The 26730-nt window shown below is 39.0% G+C and overlaps 1 protein-coding gene across 2 annotated transcripts; it reads left to right on the top strand.

Moving 5' to 3' along the window:
* Positions 1-1448: 1448 nt before the first annotated feature.
* On the top strand, positions 1449-26147 carry ugp2b (UDP-glucose pyrophosphorylase 2b). Of its 2 annotated transcripts, none has more exons than XM_007572926.2 (10): positions 1449-1721; positions 7448-7575; positions 8403-8510; positions 10977-11162; positions 17602-17735; positions 19714-20011; positions 20350-20547; positions 23074-23316; positions 23540-23644; positions 24490-24597. In XM_007572926.2, the coding sequence occupies exons 2-10, from the start codon at positions 7477-7479 to the stop codon at positions 24595-24597; spliced, it is 1479 nt and encodes a 492-aa protein (XP_007572988.1). In that variant the 5' UTR covers positions 1449-1721; positions 7448-7476. The 2 variants fall into 2 exon arrangements, with proteins under 2 accessions (XP_007572988.1, XP_007572987.1); XM_007572925.2 differs by lacking the exon at positions 1449-1721 and adding an exon at positions 1756-2519 and having other exon boundaries at positions 24490-26147.
* Positions 26148-26730: the final 583 nt, after the last annotated feature.

Here is a 26730-nt window from a genome sequence, read left to right as displayed (position 1 = left end):
GATAAAGACAAGCTCTAAAGGTACAAAATCCACCATGAAAATGTGCCACTCCAAATTCAATGCTTCATGTTTCACGGCATAAATATTTTCAGATGGTTCGGCATAAGTGTAACAACACACATACACAAAGATCGGTGAAAGAAGCTTTCTTTTGGCTTCGTGTATGTTTATAACTCTGTGTATAAAGTTTCTACGAGCTTTAACACAACACAGTAAAAACAAATCTGATCGTTAACGAGTCAGGATATTGAGCCGGTTGGTACAAAATGTAGCGCCAGTAAAACACTTTCAGTGGTCGATGTGATTGAAGATTTTATCGACAGGTTAATAAGAAGGATGCAGTGAGAATGACATGCTTACATACGTTTACCAGTAAAACCGAAATCTTGGCTGCCTTAATTATACATAATGCGAAGAGCCGTTTGGTAGTCGAAGAATCCGGTTCTTCCTGCTAAGCCAAGTGGTTCGGATCCAGAAAAAGCGACATAATTCCCATCATAGACACCCATAAGTAGATGCTGGATCGAAATCAACGCCATATAATAGAGGGCATTTTTGTTAAAACATGCAAAAAGTTGTAAATGCCAGTTCACAACTGACATTTAAGCTGTTTAAATGCCAGTTCACGACTGGCATTTAAACAGCTTAAAAGCCATTAAATGTGAAATAATGTTTTAATGTTTAATGTTTCACAATTAAAACATTAAAACATTTGAAACGTTAACTGTTTTCTGATGTGATGGGGGAAAAAATCTATCATTCAGCACTACATGCTACCATGAGTTATATTTCTTGTACGGTATAAATGGCTATTTTTTAAATAATATGAACACATATTTTTTGTACATATTTCTTAACTTTAGAGAAATTCCTGTCAGAAACAAACTTCGAGAGAAAAGGAGAGAAACTTCTCAACAATCAGTGGAAAAACCTTTATAGCATTACAGAAGTCAAACACTTGTGAAAAAAAAATCTTAGAAGTTTCTCTTTGGTGACTACTAGCGCCCTCCACAAAACGGAATAAATGTTTAATTAGACTAAAGTACAATGGGATTAGGTTACTTAAAATTGTTTAAAAGGGAAATATAGTAAGTTTAGGGTGTTTCATGTTGCTCTTGTCATGTGATTTTGCCAGTTCTTACCTCCATAACCTCCTAGTACCAAAGTGAACATACATTATTGTATATTGTATATTTGTTTAACATTATCAAACAAAGTTCGACGTAAACTTATATGGTTTTTTCTTTTTTTTTTCTTTTTCGGAAATCACGTTTTCCAAGACAAACTTGCCACTCACAGTATGGCGGAGTCGCCGACGTATCGTTTCTGCTTGACAACGACGAAACCAATGCTGCGTCTAGTCGTGTACGTCTACGTTTCATCACTGGCGAGAAAAACCATCGAAAATACGTCGCAAAAAACGATTGGTGCCCAAAAATTTCATCACAGGAAAGAAGCCCTCTCATTGGTTCCCATTTGCCCTTGCTTGGAACTGAAGTGATTTGTAAAATATCTTAGAACTGTTTACCTTTTTAAGTTTTTCATTATTTACGCTTTAGTTTTTTCCCCTATAAAGAGGACCAGTAAAGGGAACAGTGGCATGGTGTTTTAAGGTAGCCTGGGTTTAAAAAGAATTGAGCGTGTCTTCGCTGCCTTCTTTGCTGTGGTCCAGGCCGACCGACACCATTGACTTTCTTCCGCCAGCATCCCACAGTAACACAGTAAGAAAATGGCTTCACACTAAATATTGCTCTCTCGGGTTTGTGCTGAAGACTGTCGTTCAACGGGAGAGACGTTTTTTCATGCTATCATCCAGTTACCTAACCGCTTTGCCAAAAATATTTATCGGAAAAGCGAACGTTTCCTTCCGCGTGATTAGTTGGCCCCTCTGGACCGCATTCCTGGATGACATCCTATCCATCCACCAATCTTTCCCAGTTTCCTTATTCCCTCTATATTAAGGACGCTTTCAACACACACCATCTATCCCATCGGTTAATGATTGACAGTGTCGGTGTAGAAGTGGTTTCTGGGCTGAACTGAGCAATAAAAACACACACAGGGGGCGAGGCAGTGGGGAATAAAACGTGAACAGAGGTGTGAGTTTGGATTCACAGCCAGTATTGGTGACGTGATTTTAGTGGTAACTGGGAATGCCACCAGTAACAGATCCTGTTTTGCTCTGGTTCAAGCGTACTTTTCCGTGTCCGGATTGACTTCTGACTGTCAATAAGATAAGTCTGACTTCTGACAGGATGCCAAGATCCTGGGAATAGTGGGATGATTTAAAAAGCTCCTACGACTGGATGAATGAAGGACTGAGCGGACGGGCGGCGTTAAGATTACCGCATGGAAACTTTCGGGTTCATTTTACGGGATGCCGTGTTCAATGACCCTTCTTCGCTTGTCACAGTGAATCTCATGGAGTGAGATTTGAAAGTAATCACAGTTTTTAATTGAAACTTGTCGACTGGATTCATAGTACTTTGGCAGCTTAAACATGACACTTTATGTAGAAGGTAAGGAACTATTTTGAAACTATGTAACTAAATGTTACATTGTTTACAAAACAATGTATCAAATTATCTGACAGAATGTCCTAATGGTCCTATTCTAATATCCCTTGTGTGTTTTAAATGCCGTCCAGCTGTTTCTGTTGTTTTATTCTTACTCCAAACATGCAGTTTTATTCCACCTAACAATTTAAATCACAAAGTGCTAAAGTTTTCGTCACATACAGAAGGGTTTTGTCATATCTGCTTACAACTGCTATAGGTTCAGTTTTACTCCTCTTAGATTTCAGTCAGAGCTTCCTTCAGGATAAAGCACAGAGTGCTTGGATTATCGTGACTTTGCCCTTTGTACCTGTCTGTTGTTGGCCACTACTTTTTATGAAGTAAAGTTAGAGTCAACATTCTCTCGTTCATGTTCTAACTTTTCATGAGCAAAAACTTTGTGAATTCATTTGCTTTTGTTGTCTGATTTCCCAAAGCTTGGGACAATGAGCTACAATCACTGTTGGCTCACTAAAGACCAGAAATGTGTATTTTTTCATAACTGCTACAAAAATGGAAGGTTCTGTTTTTACTATGAAGCTCCTCATTTTGCTAATAAATGATACGTATATGCTTTAAACTAGTCTTAACCTCTAACCACCTACAAGGTTTTCAGACGTCTCTCATTTAGTCTATTTTTGCAGTGCTTTTCAAAAGGCATTTATGCATGACTGCAAAGAGAAAGCCATGCATTTGCATTCAAATTCAAAATAAATAACAATGACCACTGGACATGGCATCTCTGGGTGTATTTTTAGAGAAGAAAAGTGAACCTTAATCCCACTCTGAAGTCTCAAGGATTGCCATCCACTTCAAGGTTTCCAAACTTGCCAAGCCCTGTGGTTTGGTGCTAGGTCAGTCATTCATCCAGCGGTCTGTCGTGTTTTTGAGTTAAACATTTTTTTTTTTTAAGTTGACAAGAAATTTGAAAATATCACTTGATAATTATGTGTTATTGAAAGATTTGAAGATTAACACCTGAACACCAACTATAAGGTCTTAAAAATGCAAACATTTTTAAAAGACTTAAATAAATAAGCAATGCTTAGCCTGGTGGGGGCACAAGTAAAGCCTGGTGGCCCGCCAGGCTTAAAATATACTGGATAAAACCCTGCACCTTCCGCTCAGCTCCAGTCAGTATCCCTACAGCATCATGTAGGGATACTGATTAAAGTTTACACCATGTTTCATTTTATGAAATGGAGCTCCGACAATATTCAGCCAATCCCATCCAGGTGACGTGAGCTGATAGCATTTTTAATGCAGTGGTTGAAGACTGACTTGACTTTGCGAGTTTTCACCTGTCCTATAAAGGAAGCTTCCTTGGTCCTCTGGTCTCATATATATATTGCCTGCTAGCCAATAACAGTTAATCAAGTTTCTACAAGGGAGACTTGATTACCAGAGGTTGTTGACTCAATGTTTTTAACATTCAGGGTGTTCACAGCCAAAGTGAGCTATGCAGAAGGATCCGGTTCTTATGTTGAGGAAAAACCTTTTCCCACTGTCAGCATCCTGACTACAATATTCTTTGTCTTCAAGTTATCAGGGATTTTTTCTTTTTTACCCAACTGATTAAAATATGTTGAGCTAAAGCAGTTCCTTAACCCTTAACTCAGCACAAGCTCGTCCGCCGTTAGTTTGGTGGGACTCTGGTTGGGACTGATGAGAATGTTGAAACACCACATGAACAAAGCGAGGCTGCGGTAGAAACTCTGAACTCTTCGACACACTTCTCACTTCTTGAAATAAATGAGTAAATAAATAGTGAAGTAAATCAGTCCAAAAAATAATCAGCAGGTCTGACCTACACTGTTGATGTTAGTTTTTTTTTTTAATTGCAGATGCATCTTTTACTACAAATGATCATGTATACACTAAAGGAATCCTGCATTTTAGGCAAAAAACAAAGTTCATTTTTCTGATTTAAAAAAGAAATTGAATTGTTTATTTGTATCTTTTAGTATATTTATAGTATTGTATAAAGGAGACTTTAGTGGTCAAGTGAACAATTTGCAGAATGTGTCAGTATTTTTATCTGATTAATTGTCAGCGTAATCAATTAATCAATGTCTAAAATAATCGTTAGTTGCAGCCCTAATGGAAACGGCAGCATTTAAGGTGTCCCTCCTTAGTTTTATTTGCTCAAGCTGCCTGGGGGCTCGATGCACATTTTAATGTTCTTTAATGACTAACTACGGTAAGTTGTCAGACTGCATAATGCCGAGTGGAATGGAGTGTTTTGTTAATCATTGTGTCTGTTAATTATCTCGATACTCCGTGTTTCCTCCACTGGCAGAGAACTGGGTGAACCTGCGTTTCAGCAGCTAGGCGGTCAGGAGGACTCGTTTTGTGTTTCTAAACCGTCTCTCCTGCGATTCTTTCACCAGTATTTCCTGAACGTTTCAATTGGTACAAGTTTGTTCCTCATTTCAGCTGGTCGTGAACGCAAACAGGATCTAAAATGATGTGCAAAAGTACAACCTATTCTGTTTAGTCATGCAGGTTGAGTTTGTCCTGTTGCCTGATTATTTAGCTCATTACCCAAGTAACAGAAGCTAGCGTCATTAACCGTCTTTCTATGGATCCTTTGGTTCACACCAAATCTAATGTTTCTCTCTTTGTGAAAAAAAAAAAAATAATGCAAACAAACAAAAAAAATAAACACTACACTATTTATTTTTTGCTTGTTTTTCAGACATTTTTCCTTCGTCCTCTACTGTTTTTTCACATTGTTCCCTATTGATTTTTTTTATGCAGCATATTGGATTTTCCAAATAACACATGGATGACTGTGTGAGTTCACACTCATTTAGAAATTAAAAAAGGCCCCGGGATATGAACGCTTCAACCTCTGGAGTTTCAAGTGGTTAAAAAAGAAGTCATAATTTAATCACTCCTCCATCTTTTGCACATTTACTTTACTTGGCTGTCAATTTTATTTGCTTTTTCATTTATTTTTTTTCCTACTTATTCTTTATAACGACACCATCATTTTTATTTTGTGTCATTATTCTATTTGAGGAGTTTTTTTTAGTTTCTTCATGATGAAATCTTTCAGATTTTTATAATTTTATTTGTCATATCCAACAACACACACACACTGCACTCTGTATAAAATGTAACTAAACATCTATGTAAAGAGCTGGTTGCTGCTTTCCCAGCCATAATGTTGCCGTACCGCACTGTTCAAACCTTCTCTAATGCTGCATTACTGCCATGGAGACGAAAAGCACACCTTAAAACCCAGTAGCTCATAGAACCACCTACTAGCAGCAACAACTTCAAGTAGTAATTTCCTTTATAGCTTTATTAGTCTGTCATAACTTCGCAGTGATATTTTGGTCGACACCTAAGGGTTGCTTCGGGTTATTAGTCTTTGCACTAAGGGTCCGAACTTTGAGCTCAACCATTAACATCAGCCACACGCTTATTGTTTTGTCTCATGACTTTTTATCTTTATTCTTGAGCCATTATGTTGTAGATTTTGTCAAGCGCTTGATGATTGTGCAAGGTGTTTATACTGATACGCTGAGTTTTGTTTTAAATGAAGATGTTTTGTATTCTGACCAACTATTTGTCAAACTGGGACTGTCCCAGAGGTCCTCCAACCCTTCCAAACAAGCCATGATTGTTCCGTTTTTTTATAGTTGCAATATAAAGCTTTTATGTTTCTTTTGAGACTCTCTATGAGGTCATTGGTGACGGGTTTCCTGCTGGGAAGTAACACGGCTCCAAACTCACTAACACTCACCAATAATGCAATCAGTTTGCTAGATTGTTTTCACAAAGGTTTTACAAAAACATGGACAAAATAAAAAAATCACTTGATACCAAAGGGGGAAAAAAATCAAAATCACAACAACCCTTCATATTTGAAAGCCGCTCAGATGTTTACCTTGAGGTTTGGATGGTAATGAAATTGGGTAACTGGTAATTATTTTACTACTTCTTGTCAGATGACAAGAAATCTTTCTTCACCCAGTTCTCTGTTTTCATACCAGTTATGATACAAGCCCACTCTGAAAAGGAGGAGTACACCCCGTGTTTGGACGAACGATACTAAACAGAGAAGCCATTGGCTGACCGTTAGTACGGTTGTGGTATGAAGCAATCTTGTGAAGCATTGCATCACATTTCTGTTTCCAGTCAGAGCCGTGCATCCTAAGCTCTTAGTCATTGGTGAACTTGCTCTGATATTTTCTATTCTAGAGAAAAGTCACAGACTCCCAAAGTGAATTTGGAGGGACAGCGATCTGGTCAACATTTGAAATACTAGGAAACAAATTTATTGGCAGACCAGCTTGTGGCCTTAATTTTGTTTAGGCTTGGTTAGCTTAGCAGTGAGCTGTAGCTCCTTTGCTCCGTTTTGCAACATACCTCCTTCAACAAAAAGCTATTTGAGATTGAAGGAGATTTCTTTAACACTTTGGGAAACACTGAGTAGTGCTCATTAATTGACAGGACAGCTCAGGCTCAAAAGTACTTCCTTTCTTACTCCAAAAACTCCTAAACATGGTTTCATCAACATCACAAGCTTGAGGCACTCTCCTTCATACTTTGTTCGGGCTTATGACAATGATTATGCTTATTTCACCAGACAACGTGACACTCTGACCGCAACTAGAGATCTCTCTGGCGAGAAATATTAGCCATAAGTCCTCATTATCATGAAAAGGTTGAATATCTCACAACAAAAGTTATTTTTCAAGGAAGACCAACAGTGCAACACGAGCAGGCAAAAATCCCCCCATTTCGTCTCACGGACAATTCTGAGCTTAGAAAATGAGGCGAAAGTCTGAAAATCTGAAATGAGACACCATGAATGCCTGCTGCATCGGTGGAAAGAGGAGAACTTTGACCTTTCCTTCTTTTCTGTCTTGTTTGTTCAGGTCTGAGTGAAAGAGTGCCACACAAAGGCATGGCTCAGTTTCAGGAAATGATGCGGCAGCAGCTGGAGAGCTCCATGGACGCAGAGCTGGAGAAGCTGGTGGACACGGTCACGGGAGCCGACAGAGACGTACGTCAGCACCCCGTCTTCATCCCTCCCCTCTCTGTCTGAGACCATCTGGTTGTGATTTAGAGGGGCGGATGGCAATGCTGGGAAAACTCAAACCTGACGCATACTGGAGCGTCATACCAAGCAGGGTTACACCTACAGGAGTGCAGACACGGTTTATTGGGAAAAATAAACAGCCGCTTAATTTCTTTAATTTATGGGGTTTCACTGAGGCATTTCAGCCAGAAACATGAGAGTTAAGATGAGTCAGATGTTTCGGGTAAAACATTTCAGAGCAAAACAGCTGCTAGTCGATACAAGAAGAAAAAAGAAATATATATTTACAAGCTCAATAAATATCTTCTTTATTGAGCTTATATGTCTATTTACTATTAGACATATTTATAATTTAGCACTAAAACAGGTTTTTGAATTACAATGTGATTGATTGTAATTAGTTTCTTAAAACCGTTCAGTTAACGTGATTAAAATTTCTAATCGAGTTCCTTCACTATTTTAGATATATAAATTCATATCATTGGTTTAATGAGACTGAATTGGGTTTACAGTTTTCTATTCTATATTTACATAGATAAGAACCAGACTGACCTTAGAATGTTTAATTTGTTTTTCACTTAAAAAAAAAAAACTTAAATATAAATAGCAATTTTTTTTTTTACATAAAAACCTTTAATCTCAATGTTGTACACTGTGGATATATGTTTAACTCTTTACCCTAACTAGAGTGGGTGCAGCTTAAAAAGAAATCCCCTCCTGATCACAAACACAGTGAATGAAATGAATCTGTAAACCACTCGCTACATTAATGTTTCCGTCTACACTTTCAGGTCTGCATGAAGGACTTTAAGGGCTTCAAGAACCTCTTCCACAGATTCCTGCAGGTAAAGGGCCCGTCTGTGGAATGGATCAAGATAAAACGGCCTCCAGAAGACTCGGTGAGTCCGGCTCCATCTGCTCCTCTCTGGGAAAACAAAAACTGCCAGATTATATTCCCAGGACCCCAGTTTGGAACGTGTCCTTATTAACTTTGTTTATTTTCAAGAAGCTCTCTTGAGCTTTTAAGACCTCTGTGTCTTGTTCTTGGACAGATGGAATGAGTTAGAGCATAAGATAGAAAAGCTGAAAATTATTGAAATACAATGATTCATCTGCGTACTGGAGGTAAATCTCAGGCTCCAGAGATTGTTTGGGATGTTTCTGCTGATGTGCTGCTGTTTTTGCACGGGGAAAAAAAAATCACCTGAGAAGATGCTATTAGCGTTTAGCAAGACTGAAAGGTATTTTTACAGCTGCGGTTATTATCATCTTCCTGTTTCCAGTGCTCAGGTCAGTTCGGCTGTGCATTGTTCTGCAGAAAGGGCGTGGACAAATAATCCGGCAATTAAAACATGTTGGGTTATGTGTCATTCTGGAAAATAAATTGATGTCACCCATTAATTGGAAACAGTTTGTACCTTGGAATGTCTCAGGGTTAAGTATGCTGCTATATTACTGTTGGTAATTTGGATTGTTGTATTTCAGGTTGCAGAAACCAAACCTGGAATGAACCTTTGCTTCTTTGTTGTAACTCTATTGAGTTCATGAAAACAACACAACATTCCGGCTGTGTGTGTGTGTGTGCTATATATATATATATATATATATATATATATATATATATATAGACATATATAGATCATTTTATCCAGTTGGTTCAGTTCTGAGACAATCATGATGCTTTTCTAAAGACGTTGCTATGAGAGCTGCAGGTATCGCAATCAGAAGGTTCTCCTTTATTTAGTACGTCTCTCTTCTGGACTCAGTCATGGTTTGGGAGATAAAACATTTGTTTTTTTAGAAGCTGCAGGTCTCAATAAACCCATCTATCTCGCGTATCGTGGCTGCATTTCCACCACCCTCTAAATATTTAGCTTTAGAACTATAAAACAATCTTCTTCTGGGAATCTAAAATAACACGGTTTAAAGCTTCCAAACCTCCCCACACAGGACATATTTGAAGTCGAAGCTCTGCGCTCCGCGTCAGGATTCCTGAGCGGTTAGCAGCAGCAGCTGGAAAACAGCCGAGTCAAACGGGAAGCAAGAAATCAGCAAGTTGAAAAATTGACTGTTTGTGAATGTTTGTCTGCAGTGCAAAGAAAGATGTAAAACGCTTTCGGATGTGTGGAGAGTGAATTATTAAAAGCAAAGAGGAGTTTTACAGCTTGGCAGCAAGGTTTATCCCCTGTTGCCTGGGAGTGAGTCTGGCTTGTGATTTGACATGCTCAAATTGTCAGTGTGAACCACATGAGTAGACGCTTAAGAAAAAATGCATTCTCCTTTGATAGAGCCGATGACTGCAGACATTCACCTCCTGCACAAAAGGAAATTCATTCCATGAAGGATCGTCTCTCTTCCTCTGAGGAAATGGTTTTCACCCTGAAAAAAACAAAATGCTTTTCTGCAAACTTCAGCAAAGTTTCATCTTGCTGACATTTGTTCCTGTTTGTTTTTGTATTTCTTTAACTTTACCTGATTTACACGACGACGTATCAGACAAATTGAAGACAGAAGAAAAAAAAAGGAGTCAATTTCCACCAACAACAAATGTTTAGCTTAATCACAGAAAATTTCCATAAAGACAATAAAATGTCTGACATGTCGATAATTTGGAAGAAAAATACTCAGGAATTTTTAGATTGATGAGAGAAATTTTCTAGGAAAAATCTTTGAAATTTCAAAAGTTGAAAATTTGCTAGAATAAAACAGAAATATTTAGATTAATCACAAAGATTTTTCTCGAACAAACTCGGAAATGTCTGAGTTGCCAAAGTCAGACATTTTCCAAAAGTCAAAAACTTTGTTTTTCTGAAAAAATTCTGAGATTTATCTCAAAATTTCTCAGTTTTTTGCAACAGACCCAAAATTCTTAATCATGTGTTCAGTTTGGGCGTATAGTGGCTGCAATACACTGTTAGCACAGATGCAGAGATGCTAGCAGCCACTCAGAGGTTGATCTAACTGGATAACTACTAAGTACTTTCTACGCCTGATGGGACACAAAGCAGAGGTGGTCTGCTGTGTGTTAAGCTCCTCTGCCAGAAATGTCCTGCAATACCGGGTTATATTTGGAGGTTTTTTTATCTGCATGATAGTTTTTTTTTATTTTTGGGGGGCTTGGGGGGGGAGGTGTTTTAAATGGTTAAAGAAATAAATAATAGAATATTAGTGACAATGGAAAACTTCTGCTTATCTTTGAATTTCAAAAATGTATATAGAAACCAGTTTGGCTGGTTGATTGAAGTCAGACATGTAATAGCATTGTTGGGATACATTTCTTTGACACTTTGTGTTTTGTTTAGTTCATAGAGGAGAAAAACCGTTTTGGTGTCTACACAGTCTAAATTTCTGCCCTCGTCCTACAGATCCAGCCGTACGATAAGATCGCAGCCCGGGGTCTGCCGGACAGCGTGGCCGCCAGCCTCAACAAGCTGGTGGTGGTGAAGCTGAACGGAGGTCTGGGTACCAGCATGGGGTGCAAGGGCCCCAAGAGCCTGATCAGCGTCCGCAACGAGAACACCTTCCTGGACCTGACCGTGCAGCAAATCGAGGTGCAAACTCCAAGCAACCACACCACAAACAAAGATTCCCCTCTTAATTCTGTTTCCCTAATATTTTTTGTGGTAGACTGTCACCATGAAGTGAACATGTACAATTTAAATTGTTGCTGCAATTGGAATAAATTGTAAATGGCAGCATTTTTACTTTGCAGATCTGAAATCAAATCTGCACACCAGCTCTGTTCTGGGATCTTACTAATCTTACTCTACGTTCACACAGTACGCATTTCCAATTTTTTGCTGAACTTCAATGCTTATATATATATTTTTCATACTGAGTAATGTGTCTGTGTGAATAATGGTTTCAAGTGATCCCCCTGTGCAGAAGAAGAAAGTTGAGATTGCATTGTTTGCCAAAGTAATAAAGGATATCGCCGTTTATGGATGGATTTTAATGTTTATTCAGCAATGGGAGCCAACAGTTTTGTTACAAGATCATAACAAAATGAAGGAAGCTATAAAAAGAAAGCACAATTTATAGTGACAGTTAATTGGGTAATGAGAGAAGGGGGAAGACATGCAGCAAAGGTCGCCAAGGCCAGGAATCGAACCTGCGACAGCTGCGTCGAGGACTAAGGCCTCCATATGTGAGTTGTGCTTAAGCCCTGCGCCACCACAGCACACCCATAGCAACAGACTTTTGTGGAGCATTGACCGAAGTCTGCTTCGAGTGGTGGGATTGTGACTTTACTGACACAGACTTATTTCATAAGTTCATAATCATAATTTTCTTTCAGCCACTGATTATATCTGTTCTGGTTTCTTCTGGTTAGTAATTATAATGCATGTCATTGACATAAAAGTTGGATTAAACAATCGGACAGGTATCTGACTTTGTGCCACATAAGGAAGTGACTCAAATCAGATATTTTTTGCTGTGTGAAAAAGAATACCGGGTTATGTTCAGGTTATGTCTTTCAGTTTTTATGAATGCCAAGTGCCATTGAAAAAGGACCAGATTAAAATTGGATAAATACACATTAGCTTTAAATCCATCCAAAAGCTGTAACTTCTAGCAGTGAGACACACTGGTTTTGTGTTTCAAGCTTGTTTTATGATGGAGAAAAAAATGTAAATGTAGCATTTCTTCATGTGGCAACCAGCTGCCAGACTTCAACTCTTTAATCAAGCTTATTTAGCTTTTAAAATAAACTCTGCTGAACTGGTGAGTTACACTTCTAAGTGTTTTTCTGCTGCGGATATTGAAATGAGTTCTTTTCAGCTTTTCTCCTAACACTCTTCTGCCTTCTTGCAAACATCTGCAGTCACAACACAAGTCTCCTTTGAGGCACAAAAACCAAACCAACGGGATATAGATCCTCATTTTTTTTTTCTCGAGGAATGATGAATAAGTGCCTTGACGCTATTTCTTTTGTTGCTGCTTTCATCTGAGGTTGTTGCACAACCTTCATATCAGCAGCTCCATCAATAGATGATAAGTTTCCTTCCTGCTGTGGCTGAAACGGGATTTTCAGATATTCCTTCTTTAAGAATCCCCTTAGAGCTAAAGCCCTTTATTTTGTCAAACTGTTAGCTTCAGTAGTTTTGATAGATTCAATTAAATAATTAAATATGTTTAAATTTGTTGTCTGCACAACACTGGGTCATTCCTTTGAGTTCAGTAGCCTTTTTTACAGCTGAAATGGGATTAAAATTAATTCCTCCACAATGAGCAGGCACTGGTCAAAAAATGAAAAACAGTGTTGAGAAAAACTTCAGATCTATTTCCGTACATTTATGCTAGCCCAAACTTTGCCTCCTGGATTCTTAAGATCTCTTGCAGAGTTTCGTTGTCAGTTTTGACTTCTGTGCTTCTTGTGTAATTGAATCTGCAGAGCCCAAGAGGGTCAGGCCACCTCAGTACTTTTCTGGCAGCAGTGCATTCTCGTTCTGACATAAAAATGCCACACAACACTGCATATATATGTATATGTATATGCCACAAGGATATACTAAATAAGGACAACACGACCTGCTGCAACAGGAGAAGGATCTGCAGCTCTTATTGGTTTAAACCAAAACTAATCATGTGAATAGCCAATAAAGCCTGGTGTGTTAATCAGCTGTGAGTTTCCCCTCACACCTTGAAATGTCTCTGATTTACTCTGTAAACAGGCTGAATTTAAACACAAAGTTTACCTTTTTAAAGCCCCCGATCCGAAACCTCTATCCAAAGCGTGGGATCCTTTCTTCCTGACTTCAACTAGTAATTTTTCTCCGAACCAAAAAACCAAAATCTGTGGTTTTTGTCTTTTTTCCCCATTTCATTTCTGGCAACTTGTTCATGACTTGTCAAACGTTATTTCTACTCAAGTAATTAGCTTTTACCCTGGTGTAGGAAGCTAACACAGAGAGGTGTGCAGAATTGTCCCCCAAAAAATTCCCCTAGTTCGTAGCAAAGGAAAAGGTTCAAGTGGAAACGCACTTGAACTTTATGGGGGTGGGGGGGACCTTGAGAAAGTCTGAAAGCTACTGATCAAGGTCTCTTTAAAAGATCAGAAGTAGATTTCAAAGGAAAACAAAAACTGAGTGAAGATTTAGATTTGTGCAGACCACTGAAGCTGAGCAAAGAGTGTCTCTTATTATCTAACATACCACAAACATCTGCACCAGGTTTTGTTCTGGAAGCATTTGCAAATTTTTCATACAAAGAAAACTTTGTAATGAATCAATTCTATTCAAAGTGAGGAGGGGAAAAAAGTCCAAAATTAAAACCACATGTATTTGTTGATGACATTGGTTTGTTTCTGCAAGCCTTTATAAAGTCATAAGTGTGTTCCTGTTGGAAAGGAGATGATTTGTGGAAAGAGTCCAGTACGGTGTGTGTGAGGAGTTGCTGTGAAAGGGGATCTGTTGGTGTGTCGTCTGGCAGGGAAACAGAGACGGCTGTGTGTCTGGTCAGAGAGGAGAGCGCAGTTATTTAGGCCCCATCGTGTACCTCAACTTCTGCTGCAGCGCTACGCCCAACGCCCGAATGAATGTTCTTTGGAAGTCATACAAACAACAATCACATCTTCCTGCTGCTTTTAGTGGGACCCCGAGCTCCGGCTTCGCCTTGATCTGCGTTGGATAAAAGTGAAGTGTCGAGATTAGATTGTACTCCACTTAGAGTAGCACTACCTTAACATATTTTTACTGTAGTGAAAACGGAAAGTAGCAGTCCAAGAAATTACTCAAGTAAAAAAGTATTTGATAAAAAAAAAAGCTACTAAAGTATTGAGTAACTGATCAAAACATCCGTCACTTCATATTTAAAAATGACATCAAATGGACAAAAGTATAAAGTTACATGGAAATTTTGGTATTTTAATTATCAAAATGGAAATAATTCATATAAATAGTATACATTCAAAATAACAAAATCAGGCAGAACAAAAGTTTTCTGAATCAATTTCTTTTGATACAAAACTTGTGAAACTTTAGCAGAAACTACAGATGTGTGCGTTTGTGTGTCTGGTGAATTTTTGGTAAAAATAAGCTTATTCTCCTTTCAGTGAAGTTACTCTCAATGAGCAAAGTACATTTGAGCAGACATTTTGCTCAACTAAGAGCAGCGATACTTAAGAATAAAGTTAAACAAGCGAAAGTAAAAGGTACCGCATAGTAAAAATACTCCTAAAACTCTGTTTTTTTTCTTCCAAAAAGTTACTCAAGTAAATGTAACTGAGTAAAAGTAACTAGTTACCAACCACCCAACTCTGTTTAATAAAATACAGTGTAGCACTTATTGAAGGTGGTTTTACAAGAGACTCCTGGGGCTCAGCTCTCCTCTGAGCACACTGCCTCCAGTTTTCTGCCCAGGTCGGGTCAGATTACCTGCAGACTGAATCGGCCTGTTCAGAGAAGAGGAAAACGAATCCCCCGCCACCTCACACACACACACACACACACACACACACACACACACACACACACAGAGGAGCCTGGAAACAACTTCTCCTGTGAGAGAACATTTCACTTAATCACCAGGAAAGTAAAAAAAAAATATTCTTGATCAGGCACATCGGTGTTCAACATTGTATGTTATTTTGAGAATAATTTTAGAGCTAAAACCAGCTCTGACTGCAAACTTGTTCTGTTGTTAGCGGTGAGGCTAATAGGACTTCTGAAGGAGAATGGATCTGATAGTACTGGAGTTCATTAAGGACTGTAGAGTCTTGCAATCACCTGTTATGCACCTCTTTTAAACAATTAGATCTCTGCCAGAAAATGCACTGTAACTGTGTCAGTAATCAATTACAATTTAGGTAGTTTTTCTACACAACAGCCTAAAAGTCTGAATGTATATTATGTAGGAAAAGACTAGAAAAATGCAATCAGATAGGGAAAAAAAATCAAATAGGAAAAAAAAAACTAAACACCTGAACACGTTTATAAACAAAAACATACAAAATGTGAAAATGACTTCCCAATTAATTAAGGGTGGATCAGTTAAAGTGCATAAAAATGGTTTATTTTTTCCCAAGTGATATCTATATTATTGACCTAAGCCATATTCATGGCGGTGGATGGAGTAAATGTTTTTATCCTAATGTACACCGTGAGAAAATATAAACTATAACTACGGTTATGTAATTAATACCTGTTGTTAGCTTAGTACTATTAATTTCTTATGAGTCTTATCTAATTTACTGGAAGCCTTTTCACTAAAGGACTTTCATATTTGCGGTCCACACAGATGTTTTGTCCTTTGAAACACCAGTGAATGGAAGCAGCTGAAATTCTCAATCTCTACACATGATCAGTTTCCCCTCAAAACCTGTAAGTTGCTTTTCTCAAAACGTCACATCACCGGGTGTTTCGAACAACGAGATCTGCCTTCTTTATGAATTCATCTTCACAAATGTCCAACATGTTTATTACATTAGCAGGATCTTTGGGGAAAATAAGACCACTTCCTCTCATCTTCCTCTGTATTGTTGTTTCAGAACTGATGTGGCCATGCATCAGTTTGAAATGTTACTGCTGGAAAGCTCTTTTTTGCCAACCAACCAGTTAGATTTGTGTTGAAAACATGTGACACCTGTGGTCTGCTTTTCCAGACGATACTCCATCATTTATATTTGGCAGTGTGCTTTCTCTCTAATAAGGACGTGTGTCCAAAGGCTCTCCTTGTGTTTCTAAGGATTTTGGCTTCAAATAATCCTGAAAACAAAACTGATTTAAGATCACAAAACTGAGACTTAAAGTGTCCAGTTTCTAGAGACGGCCTTTAACCTCTCTGCTGTGTTTGCCTCCACGCACGCCCACTGTCAACAAACTGCAGAGCAAAGCTGTAATTCGAGCCTTTGTTTCACATATTTGCGGAACATTTTGAATTGTTTGTGCACAGAGGAGGACCACGACACTTACACAAAACTCCACAGAAAGATGAACAGTTCTCCCACTTATTATGCTTATAGACGTCGGACATGGTGAGACGCTCTTAGGTGGTCAACGCCCGTCTCTGACGGGATCAAAATCCAGCTTCTCCTATATGATTCACATCCTGCATCTGTTTCTGCCTCCATTAGTCATCTGAATTTTTCTCCCCCAGAGATTTCAACAGATTTCTTTTTGCTTGATTGTATTTGTAAAGTCTTTGTTGTTTAACCACAAATGAAGAAATGGCTTTGTTTTGGCATTTTGGAGTTCAATCATACAGCGCTTTGCCAATTTGCCTTTGGGGAAAAAACCTCAAGGAGTTTAACTCATTTTCAGTTTAATTTCAATTCTGATTATTTTTTTTCTTTACATACTTAACATCATACTATAAAACCAAACAGGATTTCTCAGAGATCTATGATAGTTAGAAAAATCATCAGATATACTCATAACAGAAAACACAAATGGATAAAACACTCTCTAAGAAGTATCTTCATTGTGTTCAGTTTGAACACCAGATTGTCTCTGGATTTTTGACTTTCTTAATGTACATCTAGTTATAAAGGCTATAAATGAATCACAAGTTAACACTGTGAACAGCTGTGGACCGAGCACACAGCCTTGAGGAGTCCCAGTACTAAGTGTGATGGAGCCAGTGATGTTTTTCCAATGCGGACTAACAGCAGTCCCAGTAAGGAAGTTCAGAAAGCAGCCTTCAGGCAAAGAAGAAGAAGAAGTTTCTCTATTAGTTTCTATGACTCTTGTTAAACGTTGAGCTAAAATCTGAGGACAGGATTCTGGGATATGATGGGTGTTGAAACTTCTGTTATTCACTGATAAGTGAAATGGTATGGATCTAATAATAGAATAGAATAGAAACACCCTTTATTGTCACACAACGGGGAAATTCCTAGATATTGTTTTGTTGTAATATCGTTTTTATCAGTCTGTACTGGGGATTTTTAAGTGATGATTATGTGAAATTTTCCTTCTTTACTAGATAAATATAATAGTAACAGTAGTGTCTGTTTGTGTGTGTGTGTTTTTCTCTTTAAATCACCAATAGCACCTGAACAAGACGTACAACACTGATGTTCCACTGGTCCTCATGAACTCCTTCAACACAGATGAAGATACTAAGAAAATTCTGCAGAAGTACACACACCACCGGGTCAAGATCCACACCTTCAATCAGAGCAGGTGAGACCACAACATCTGGAAGCTGGTTAGTATTTTAAATGGCATCTTAGGAAAAGTAGGTGATGGAAAACGGTATCATTTAGTGTGTTAAGAACCCCCCTGGGCGTTACCTGCTATCTGTGTTCATGAATACATGCCATCAGGAATAGACTGTACATGTTTTTGTAACATGTGGAAGAACCTGTTTGTGATTAATGCCACGCTGTCTCCAGTTCGTCAGCCAAGTGGAACTTTCATTTTCCAGTTGTGATTCTATTATTCATCAGCTCCGCATGCCTTAGGGAGGCTGGGTCAACGCTTTTTCTGGGGCAGCAGCAACACTAGCTGGAGGATTTAATGTCAAAGAAGCTGAGCAGTTTTAAAAGTGATTTTCAATGTGAGAACAAAGAAACGCTGAGGCCATTACGGTAATTCCTAAAAATCCAATTACAGTCATTGTTCACTGGCACATGGAGAGAAAACAATCAGCTTTAAACACCAAACACAGCCATGAGTTATTCACCCACCTTCATTATGTTTTGACTTAAGGAAAGCTCAGACATGCATTCAAAGGTCTGGCTATGTCTTTAACAGACTTTTTAAACCTTATTTCAGGAAAAAAAAAAAAAAAAAACTGGAAAAAAAAAAACTGATTTGCACCGAAACAATGGTTGGGTCACAATAAATAAAGACAAAATAATAACATTGTTAACATTATACACTGTCTTAGCATCTGATGACAGCAATACAAACAGTTAGCTTGCCTAGCAATGCAAAAACTATCACCCCATCAATCCTCACCATAACTTAGCTCTACTGTACATTTTGCTCTCTCTCGCTCTCTCCCAACCTCAGTGAACCACAGGAATGTCTAGACATGCATAAAATAAAGCTTCCTCTTAAATAGCTTCTTCCTCTGACTCCATTTTTTTTAAATGCCTTAAATGTATACTCCCTATGTCTCTTTCTCCCACCTTAGATTGCTCTCCTGAGCTTTTGTCCTGTGTTGCCTTGTTAAGAAGCAAAAATTAATGAACATATCACTCAAAAATATATAAATCACCTGACTTTGGTCACTAGCCTAAGAGGCTTTATCAGGCTGCGGGGAGGCTTGTGGCTCAGTAAGAAGAGTAGTTGTTAAAGAGTTGTGAGTTTGATTCAAGTAAGCAACATGTCAGTTAAAATGACTTATTGCCATACTTTTAACTTCTTTGCCCTCCAAGAGGTCTCAGTTTCTTCTTGGACAACTGTTCCACCTTCAGGGGAAGCAGGAGGTTTAAGTGTCTGAGCTCATATCAAAACGATCATCAGAATCAGAACTTGAATTAATCCCACTTTAACAAGACCATGAGCCCACTGCGCAGTAAGTCTTTTCTCCCAAGTAGCTCATCTGTATTTCCTAGAGCTGCCAGTTCACATTTAGTCCAGCTCCTCATGAGGATTGTTAATCCTTCATAAAAACGCTTTGATCTGTCTAATTCTCACATGGATGATGGTTTTTGTACCTCACCTGTCTTCTTGATAAAACCTTAAAAACAAATTTGAAAAGATTCCTCCAGGTCACACTGGGATAGTCAGTTTGAGTAAAGACAAAAGCAATATTTATAAGGATTTTATGGATAAATCCCAGTCATATCTAGGGCTGCAAAGAATGATGATTTTAGTCATCATTCCATCAATTATTCTGATCACTAATCGATTAATTGGATTTTTAAAAATGATGTTTTGTGTAGTTTTTCATTAAACCACTCAAGCTGTTTTTAGGCCGTATTAGAAATACATTAAAAGATTCAAATAAACAAATAATACAATTCCAGAAAATAAGCTAATCAGTCACTAATTAGTTTGATGATTATTTCAATCATCGATTAATCATGATTAATCGAATTAATTGTTTCGGATTAGCATCCCGTTAGTGACTACTTGACCATTTGAAGCAAAAACTGCTAAAATTAGGATCCCATTACTGATTGTCTCATCTCTGTGCTTGTCCGTCCAGGTACCCCCGCATACACAAAGAGTCTCTCCTCCCCGTGGCTGCAAACCTGAGCATGACGGGCCAAAACGCCGACGGCTGGTATCCTCCCGGTCACGGCGACATCTACGCCAGCTTCTACAACTCCGGCCTGCTGGACAAGCTCATCGCGCAGGGAAAGGAGTACATCTTTGTGTCCAACATCGACAACCTGGGAGCCACTGTTGACCTGCACATCCTGCACCACCTGGTCAGCCAGCCCAACGGCAAGCGCTGCGAGTTCGTCATGGAGGTTACAGATAAGACGCGTGCTGACGTCAAGGTAGGCCCTGGAGGACGAGGACACTTCGACGTGAAACTCACATTGGGCTAAAATGATTAATTGATTAATCAAATGCCTTTAATCGATCACTGAAAAAATTGTCTAATAATTTAGTAATTGATTAATTGTTAGCTTTAGCATACAGATTAATAAAGGCCATTTGCTGAAAGAACAACACCCTCAGATGAGTAATTAAGCCAAAACTGCACAAAAAGATTTATCCTTGTCTGTAACTCTGTTCTACCCAGAACTCCTCATCATCATTCATTTTAAAGACAACAGATATAATGTATGAAGTAAAATTGTTGATTTTTTTTTTTTGTATTGTTTTTTCCCAGGGAGGCACCCTAATCCAGTATGAAGGAAAGCTCCGCCTCCTCGAGATCGCCCAGGTGCCCAAAGCTCATGTGGACGAATTCAAGTCGGTTTCAAAGTTCAAGATCTTTAATACCAACAACCTCTGGATCTCTCTGCCTGCCATCAAGAGGCTGCAGGAGCAGAACGCCATGGACATGGAGATCATTGTCAACCCCAAGGTGAGCGAGGCGGAGATGAAACAGCCCATTACATAACTCTGCTCTGACTGGTATCATCATGGTTTTCTTTTTGTAAACATACTAAGCAAAAATGATGGAGAATTTTCCAAATATCAGCTTCAGATAAAGAGAAATATTGGTGAAAAGAGATTAGCTTTTATGCTGTTGCTCAGCAAGAAACCTCATCAGTTTCTGTTTGTCCTCATTTCTTTGCTTAAGATAAATTGAAGGTATGTGGTATGACATCCGTGTAATATTCCACGACCTGTTCAAAGATAGCCATCGCCATTGTGACCAAGTTTGGAAAATAAACAGTTCAGGTGAAAGGCTCTTCCCTGGAAAATTCATTTAGTTTGACCTCACCCATCCTCAAAACTTGAAGGGTGCAAAAGACGCACCTCGCAAAAAATAAATGTAGAAAAAATGAATGCTTTGTTTTTTTTGTTCATTTAGGACGGAGATTCTCAATTAATATTTTTTCCCAAATCACCAATGCACAACTACACATCTAGCTATGCTAATAAAAGCATCCAACAGAAGCATTTTTTAATTTATTCATGTATTTAAAGATCATTTTGGACAGATTTATTCCCACCCTTATCTTGGTATATGCCTTGTTGCCTAGAAACAGTGAGGCCGCTAAATAAAACCTGGTGGAAATAAAGATTGAAATCTTGTTGAGCTTTTTTAAAACTTTAGTCCTTTTAATGAATTAAATTAATGTATTGATCAAATAAATACATTTTCTTCACAAAAGTAAGATTACAGGACATGTCTATGCAAATAACAAAATCCAGTTTACGTTTTTAATTTTTGTACCCCCAGATTTTACTCAGCTTATATTTAAAACTGTTCTCCTTTCCCGAACATGCATGTTTAAGTAAAGGAAAGTGTTTGTAGGTCTTCATAAGTCACTAAGCTTGCACATGTATGCAGTCAGAACAATATTTTAAAATGTTTAAGGCAACTGGAACTGTGACAAACGACACAAATCCCTTTTTTTCTTTCTCATAAAGAAGATGGTGAGGAAGGCAGAGGTGGACAGAGTAGCCAGAAATTGTACTCAAGTAGCGATACTTCATAATATTGTTACTCAAGTAGAAGAACAGTGTACAGTGTAGTAAACCTACTCCTAAATTCAGAAGTAATGTACTAGATTCTAACAGAAAATTCCTATTTCTTTCTTTTTGGAAATACCTGCTTATTTCTGCTGTGAGTTTAAACTGTGCGAACAGAAAGTCCAACTTTAAAGCTGGGTTTTAGTTTGGCTGCTGCCTCGGAGCTAGATTAAACCTTCGCTCCCTCGCCCATCCTTCACTGAGCAGACAACCACTTCAGGATATAACAGTAATAAATTCACACTGAAGCCCTGCTTCGCTGTTGATTACTGCTGCCTCTGCCCGAGCAGAATATACAGATGTAATCCTCATTACACGACGGCGCTCGCGCTGTGATAAAGTTGTGTGTTATGTAAGAGGCAATAAGTGAGCGGGAGCTTTTTGGCTCCCCCAGAGCCAGACAACTCGGTTTCTGGTGCCGCCATCATGCATGGTAAAATCAGGCGCAGGTTTGATGCTCAAGGACCTGAAATTGTGGATGTTGCGTAAGAGGCCTCTCACCGGCGTCTGCCCGAGTCTCCTGTTGTTACATTTGTATGTGTTACATCACAGAAGCCTTTCACAGGGTAATTTTAGCTCATTATGAACCCCTCTGCAGCTGGAAGTTGCTTCACTTTTTAAACTCCAACCTCGTCAGCGGCTCGGTGCTTTCATCAGGTCTAGATGAGGCGGGCAGAAATATCTGCTCATGTTTCCGTCTGAGGTCTCAGGAAGCAATTTCTTAATGCATTTACAGCAGGCAGGGTGTCCATGCAGCCTGAAAAAAGACTTCAATTCATGCATCTAAAATGAAGGCCTTAAAATTTCTTAGATTCCTTGAAAAACAATTAATCTAAGAAGTGTTTTTCAATTAATTAGTCATTATTTAGTGTTGCCTAATGTTGCCATGCTGTAGAGTACATTACATATTTATCTTCTTTGGAAAGCACACCCTGAGCAGTAGGCTGGACTTTGGCACGCAGTTAGTTCTACTTAGTGGTTATATGCTAATCCTCTGCACACAAAAGGTCATTGGAGTATGATCCAAAAGTGTGTGCGTGTGCGTGTGCGTGTGTGTGTGTGTGTTGGTTCAGGTGTGCAGCTATTGCAACAGATCTACTGATAGTTGAAAACCTGGAAGTTACATTTGTGCTCCGTTCTCAGCTCTGTGATGGAAACAAAGAGGGACGATCTAAAATTCAATAAAACGTACTAAACTTTTGCGTAGACTAACTAGTAGGTGCCTAGTTTCAGTTCAAACACAGTAAGTGACTGATAGAAGCTTAAACACAAGTAACTCTTTACAGCTCCAGGATGGGAGCTAACTGTAACCGTGGTGACGAGGTCCAGTGGGGAAAAAAACGACAAGTTAAAAACACATTCAATTTATTTCAGTCACTTCATTTCTCCCTCTCCCCGTCACCCTCAGACGCTCGACGGAGGGCTGAACGTTGTCCAGCTGGAGACGGCGGTGGGCGCGGCGATCAAATGCTTCGACAACGCGATGGGAATAAACGTCCCCCGCAGCCGCTTCCTCCCTGTCAAAACCACGTCGGACCTGCTGCTGGTCATGTCCAACCTGTACAGCCTGGAGGCCGGCTCCCTCACCATGAGCCCCAAGAGAGAGTTCCCCACCACGCCGCACGTCAAGCTGGGCAGCTCCTTCACCAAGGTGGGACCTGGGAGCACGGCTGGCGTCGGTCATGTGACATGTTCACACCGTTACATATTTGATATTTGATATTGCGCTTTTTAGCTGTTTTATTGGAACGTCTGCACTGTGCTGGTTAATCATTCTTACATCATAAATATGATACTTACGGGTCAATAAGTGATGTGACCCACTGCCTGATAAAGACGAGGCCCAGATAAAGTAAGCCTGTTGTTGTGTTCAGGTTCAGGAGTACCTGACCCGCTTTGAGAGCATCCCCGACATGCTGGAGCTGGACCACCTGACCGTCTCTGGAGACGTCACGTTTGGGAAAAACGTGTCGCTGAAGGTAAATCCTGCAAGGGTCAAAAATGTTTCACACGCGAGTCGACGGCTTCGAACACAAAGACTCGAATTTTTGTGGATTTTATTTTAGGTGTATAAAGTAGAGGAGGTGCCAGTGCAACGATTGCATATATTTTTAAGCTGATCACCGATTTTTAAAAAGCCTGACCCGCCAATTCTATTTTGGCCAATCTCTGATAAAATTTGCCAAATATATCAAGAAAGTTGCTAGGTTGCCAACAGTTGTGTGATTGTTGTTAGGTGTGACTGGCGGGCGGGTCACACCTAACCCCTCAGAATAGCTGAGTCGCAGCTATTATAGTTTTGCAAATGTTTCCCTGACCTCCCGCCTGCTCCTTAAGGAGCCTGGAACTCATCATCGCTGTCTTCCTCGCCGATTAAGCCTGTTGATCGGCGGGCTTCCAAGATTAAGGAAATCGGTGCAGATTTATTGGCTGGACGATTTTTCGGTGCAGCCGAAAAGCAGGGAAATACCAATGCATGACACACTTTTCAGATTTTAACTTGTGAAAGATTTTCTACTTTATTTTGATGAATCACATAAAATCCTAAGTAATAAAAAAAGTTTGTGTCAAAAAAGTCTGCAAAAGTTAAAATAGTTTGAAAATATTCAAGCCACTTCATCTACTTATGTCTACATATTTGTGTTCATTCAAATAATATGATTCAGAGAAGCTAGAAATTCCTCTCTCATTCTAACTGCTGGAACCGGTTCTGCCGTCTATCTTTGAGTCGCAGCTATTCTAGTTTTGCAAATGTTTCCATGACCTCTTGCCTGCTCCTTAAGGAGCCTGGAACTCATCATCGCTGTCTTCCTCGTCTTCCCAGGGCACCGTCATCATCATTGCCAACCACGGCGATCGGATCGATATTCCGGCCGGCTCCATGCTGGAAAACAAAATAGTGTCCGGCAACCTCCGAATCCTGGATCACTGAGGCCTTTTCCCAGCCGTGTCGCCGCCCCCTTCACTGTGCAGCCCTGATCATGTGACGTGTCCTCAACCCGCTTGACCTGTTTAGCCACTAAGAAACACAGAGGATTTCTCTTCTCTGGAGGTTGAAACTGGGCTCTTCTGCCCTCTGCTGGCTGAATAATATATAACCATTAGGAAGTGTTAATAAATTAGTCCTAACTGCGACCTTAATAAGTCTGATTTATAGATTAACAAAAACACCTAACTAATGCAACTTAAAAAAAAAAATGGATTACATTTTTTAATCTGTAGCTACTAGATTCAATGATAGCACTAAAAATATTAAATATTAAGTGATATTGGCTCTTAGCAGTGGCGATGCAGAACTAATGCAGAAGTCAGGACAGCTTAAATATGGAGACGTTTTAAAAATTAATCACAAGAAACGCAACGCATCCACGGCTCAATGAAACTCGTTTTATGGGATTCAAGAACACGCACTTAAATGCAACATGCCAAAACTTTCATAATTCAAGTTCAGTCACATCTCAGAGTTTACATGTTTTACCTGGGATGATAGAATTTTATGTAATCTTGTTGAAAATGTAACACTCGCGTGCTGAAAAATAACCTAAACCCAGATTGAGTTTGGTAAAAATTTTGAAAATAAGTGAATTTTTACTGTTTACGAAAAATCCACTGTTTTGAAATCAGATCGATCTTTATGGACCCGAGGCTTTGAAGGAATTCAGGAATGTTTACTTCACCCGTTGCAGAAACGTTAAAAAGTTTCACACACAGTGTCAAAAGAAGCTAAAAGAATGTGTAAAGCCGAGTTGAAGAGCAAGTCGTGATTCTTCACTGTATTCACCTGAAAACAGATTCATTTCACCCATGCAGGTTCTCATTCAGCTTCATTGAAATGCAAAATCTATAATCAGAGCAGCTTTCAATCTAACAAAGGTACATTTTTGAGAGTGTGGAGCCACCAAATAACCCTGAGGTGATAAAGTTGTGCTGGCCGATAAGTTGATTGTCTCTGAAAACCATGAAAACTGTGAGAGACCTTTCTCCTTAAGGTCAATCCATTGCAGACGTTCAGTTTCCAACAGAACTGTCTCGAATTGAAGCTTATGCCATGTTTTCATGTTCTTACAGCAGAAAACCTGACAGGACCAACATTCAGGCATGTTGTAGCTTTATGTGTTTGTAGAAACGTGTCAGTTTCAATGGAAAGCCATTACTTTACCCCTATGAGATTAAACAAAAGGCATTCTTTGTGTTTGATTGTAGCATGTCATGTCGTCTGAAGCCTCTTCGTCCATCCAACTCATCCAGTGCTGTTTCTGTATGTGCAGTATTTCCTGTTGCTTTGGTTTACACACAAAATAGTTTTTTTTATTCATTTTCAAACCATGTACACCAAGTTCTTTTTTTTTTGCGTGGTAATACTTGACACGGGTTTGGCTGGTGCATACAAGGAGCAATAAGTGTTGATCTGTGACAGCAACAACGTTCCCAGCCCAGTTCTGCCTCCTCAGAGCTGAATAAAGTGCAATATGAAGTACCGAACACGCAGTCTGTGGTCTGTTCATCTAGAATCCTCGTTTTTTTCTTAACAGGGATGTAGTTCAGAGGAAAGTGGGAATGTTAAGGATTTCAGCTTTATATTAATGTTCAGAAACAGATTTAAGTTAAATTTAAGAAGTAAAAAATTGGGGTGTTCGCACAACCTTAAAAAGTCTTAAATTCATATGTCTAAAGTTATGGCCTTAAAATGTCTTTTATCCATTGAAGAACAAGTTGGTCTTAGTTACGTTAATCACAGGTCTTAAGTTTTGTTGTGGTGGGATTCTAATCTCATATATTCTATGTAGTTTTCATTTTTCTTGTGGGACTTTACTGTTACGCAAAACTTTGGTAGCTAGCTAAGAAGGGTAAAACTAGATAACTTGTTCCATAGGTAAGTGCAGATTTTTTGTCATTTGCCTGGATGGTGTTTGTCTTAGCCAGTGGCTCACTTCTCGTTCATAATGGCCTTACAAAGTCTTAAAACTTGGTGAAAACTTCAGAAATCCTGAAAAGTTGTTTTGACCAAAAATGTTTTTTTTTTTGTTTTTTTTTTTACAGAAATGTTTTGTCTAGATGCTTTTCA

Source organism: Poecilia formosa, unplaced genomic scaffold (assembly GCF_000485575.1).
Source record: "Poecilia formosa unplaced genomic scaffold, Poecilia_formosa-5.1.2 Scaffold311, whole genome shotgun sequence".
NCBI classification, from domain to species: domain Eukaryota; kingdom Metazoa; phylum Chordata; class Actinopteri; order Cyprinodontiformes; family Poeciliidae; genus Poecilia; species Poecilia formosa.
The sequence above is the reverse complement of the archived record's forward strand: the minus strand, read 5'-3'. Positions and strand labels throughout refer to the sequence as shown.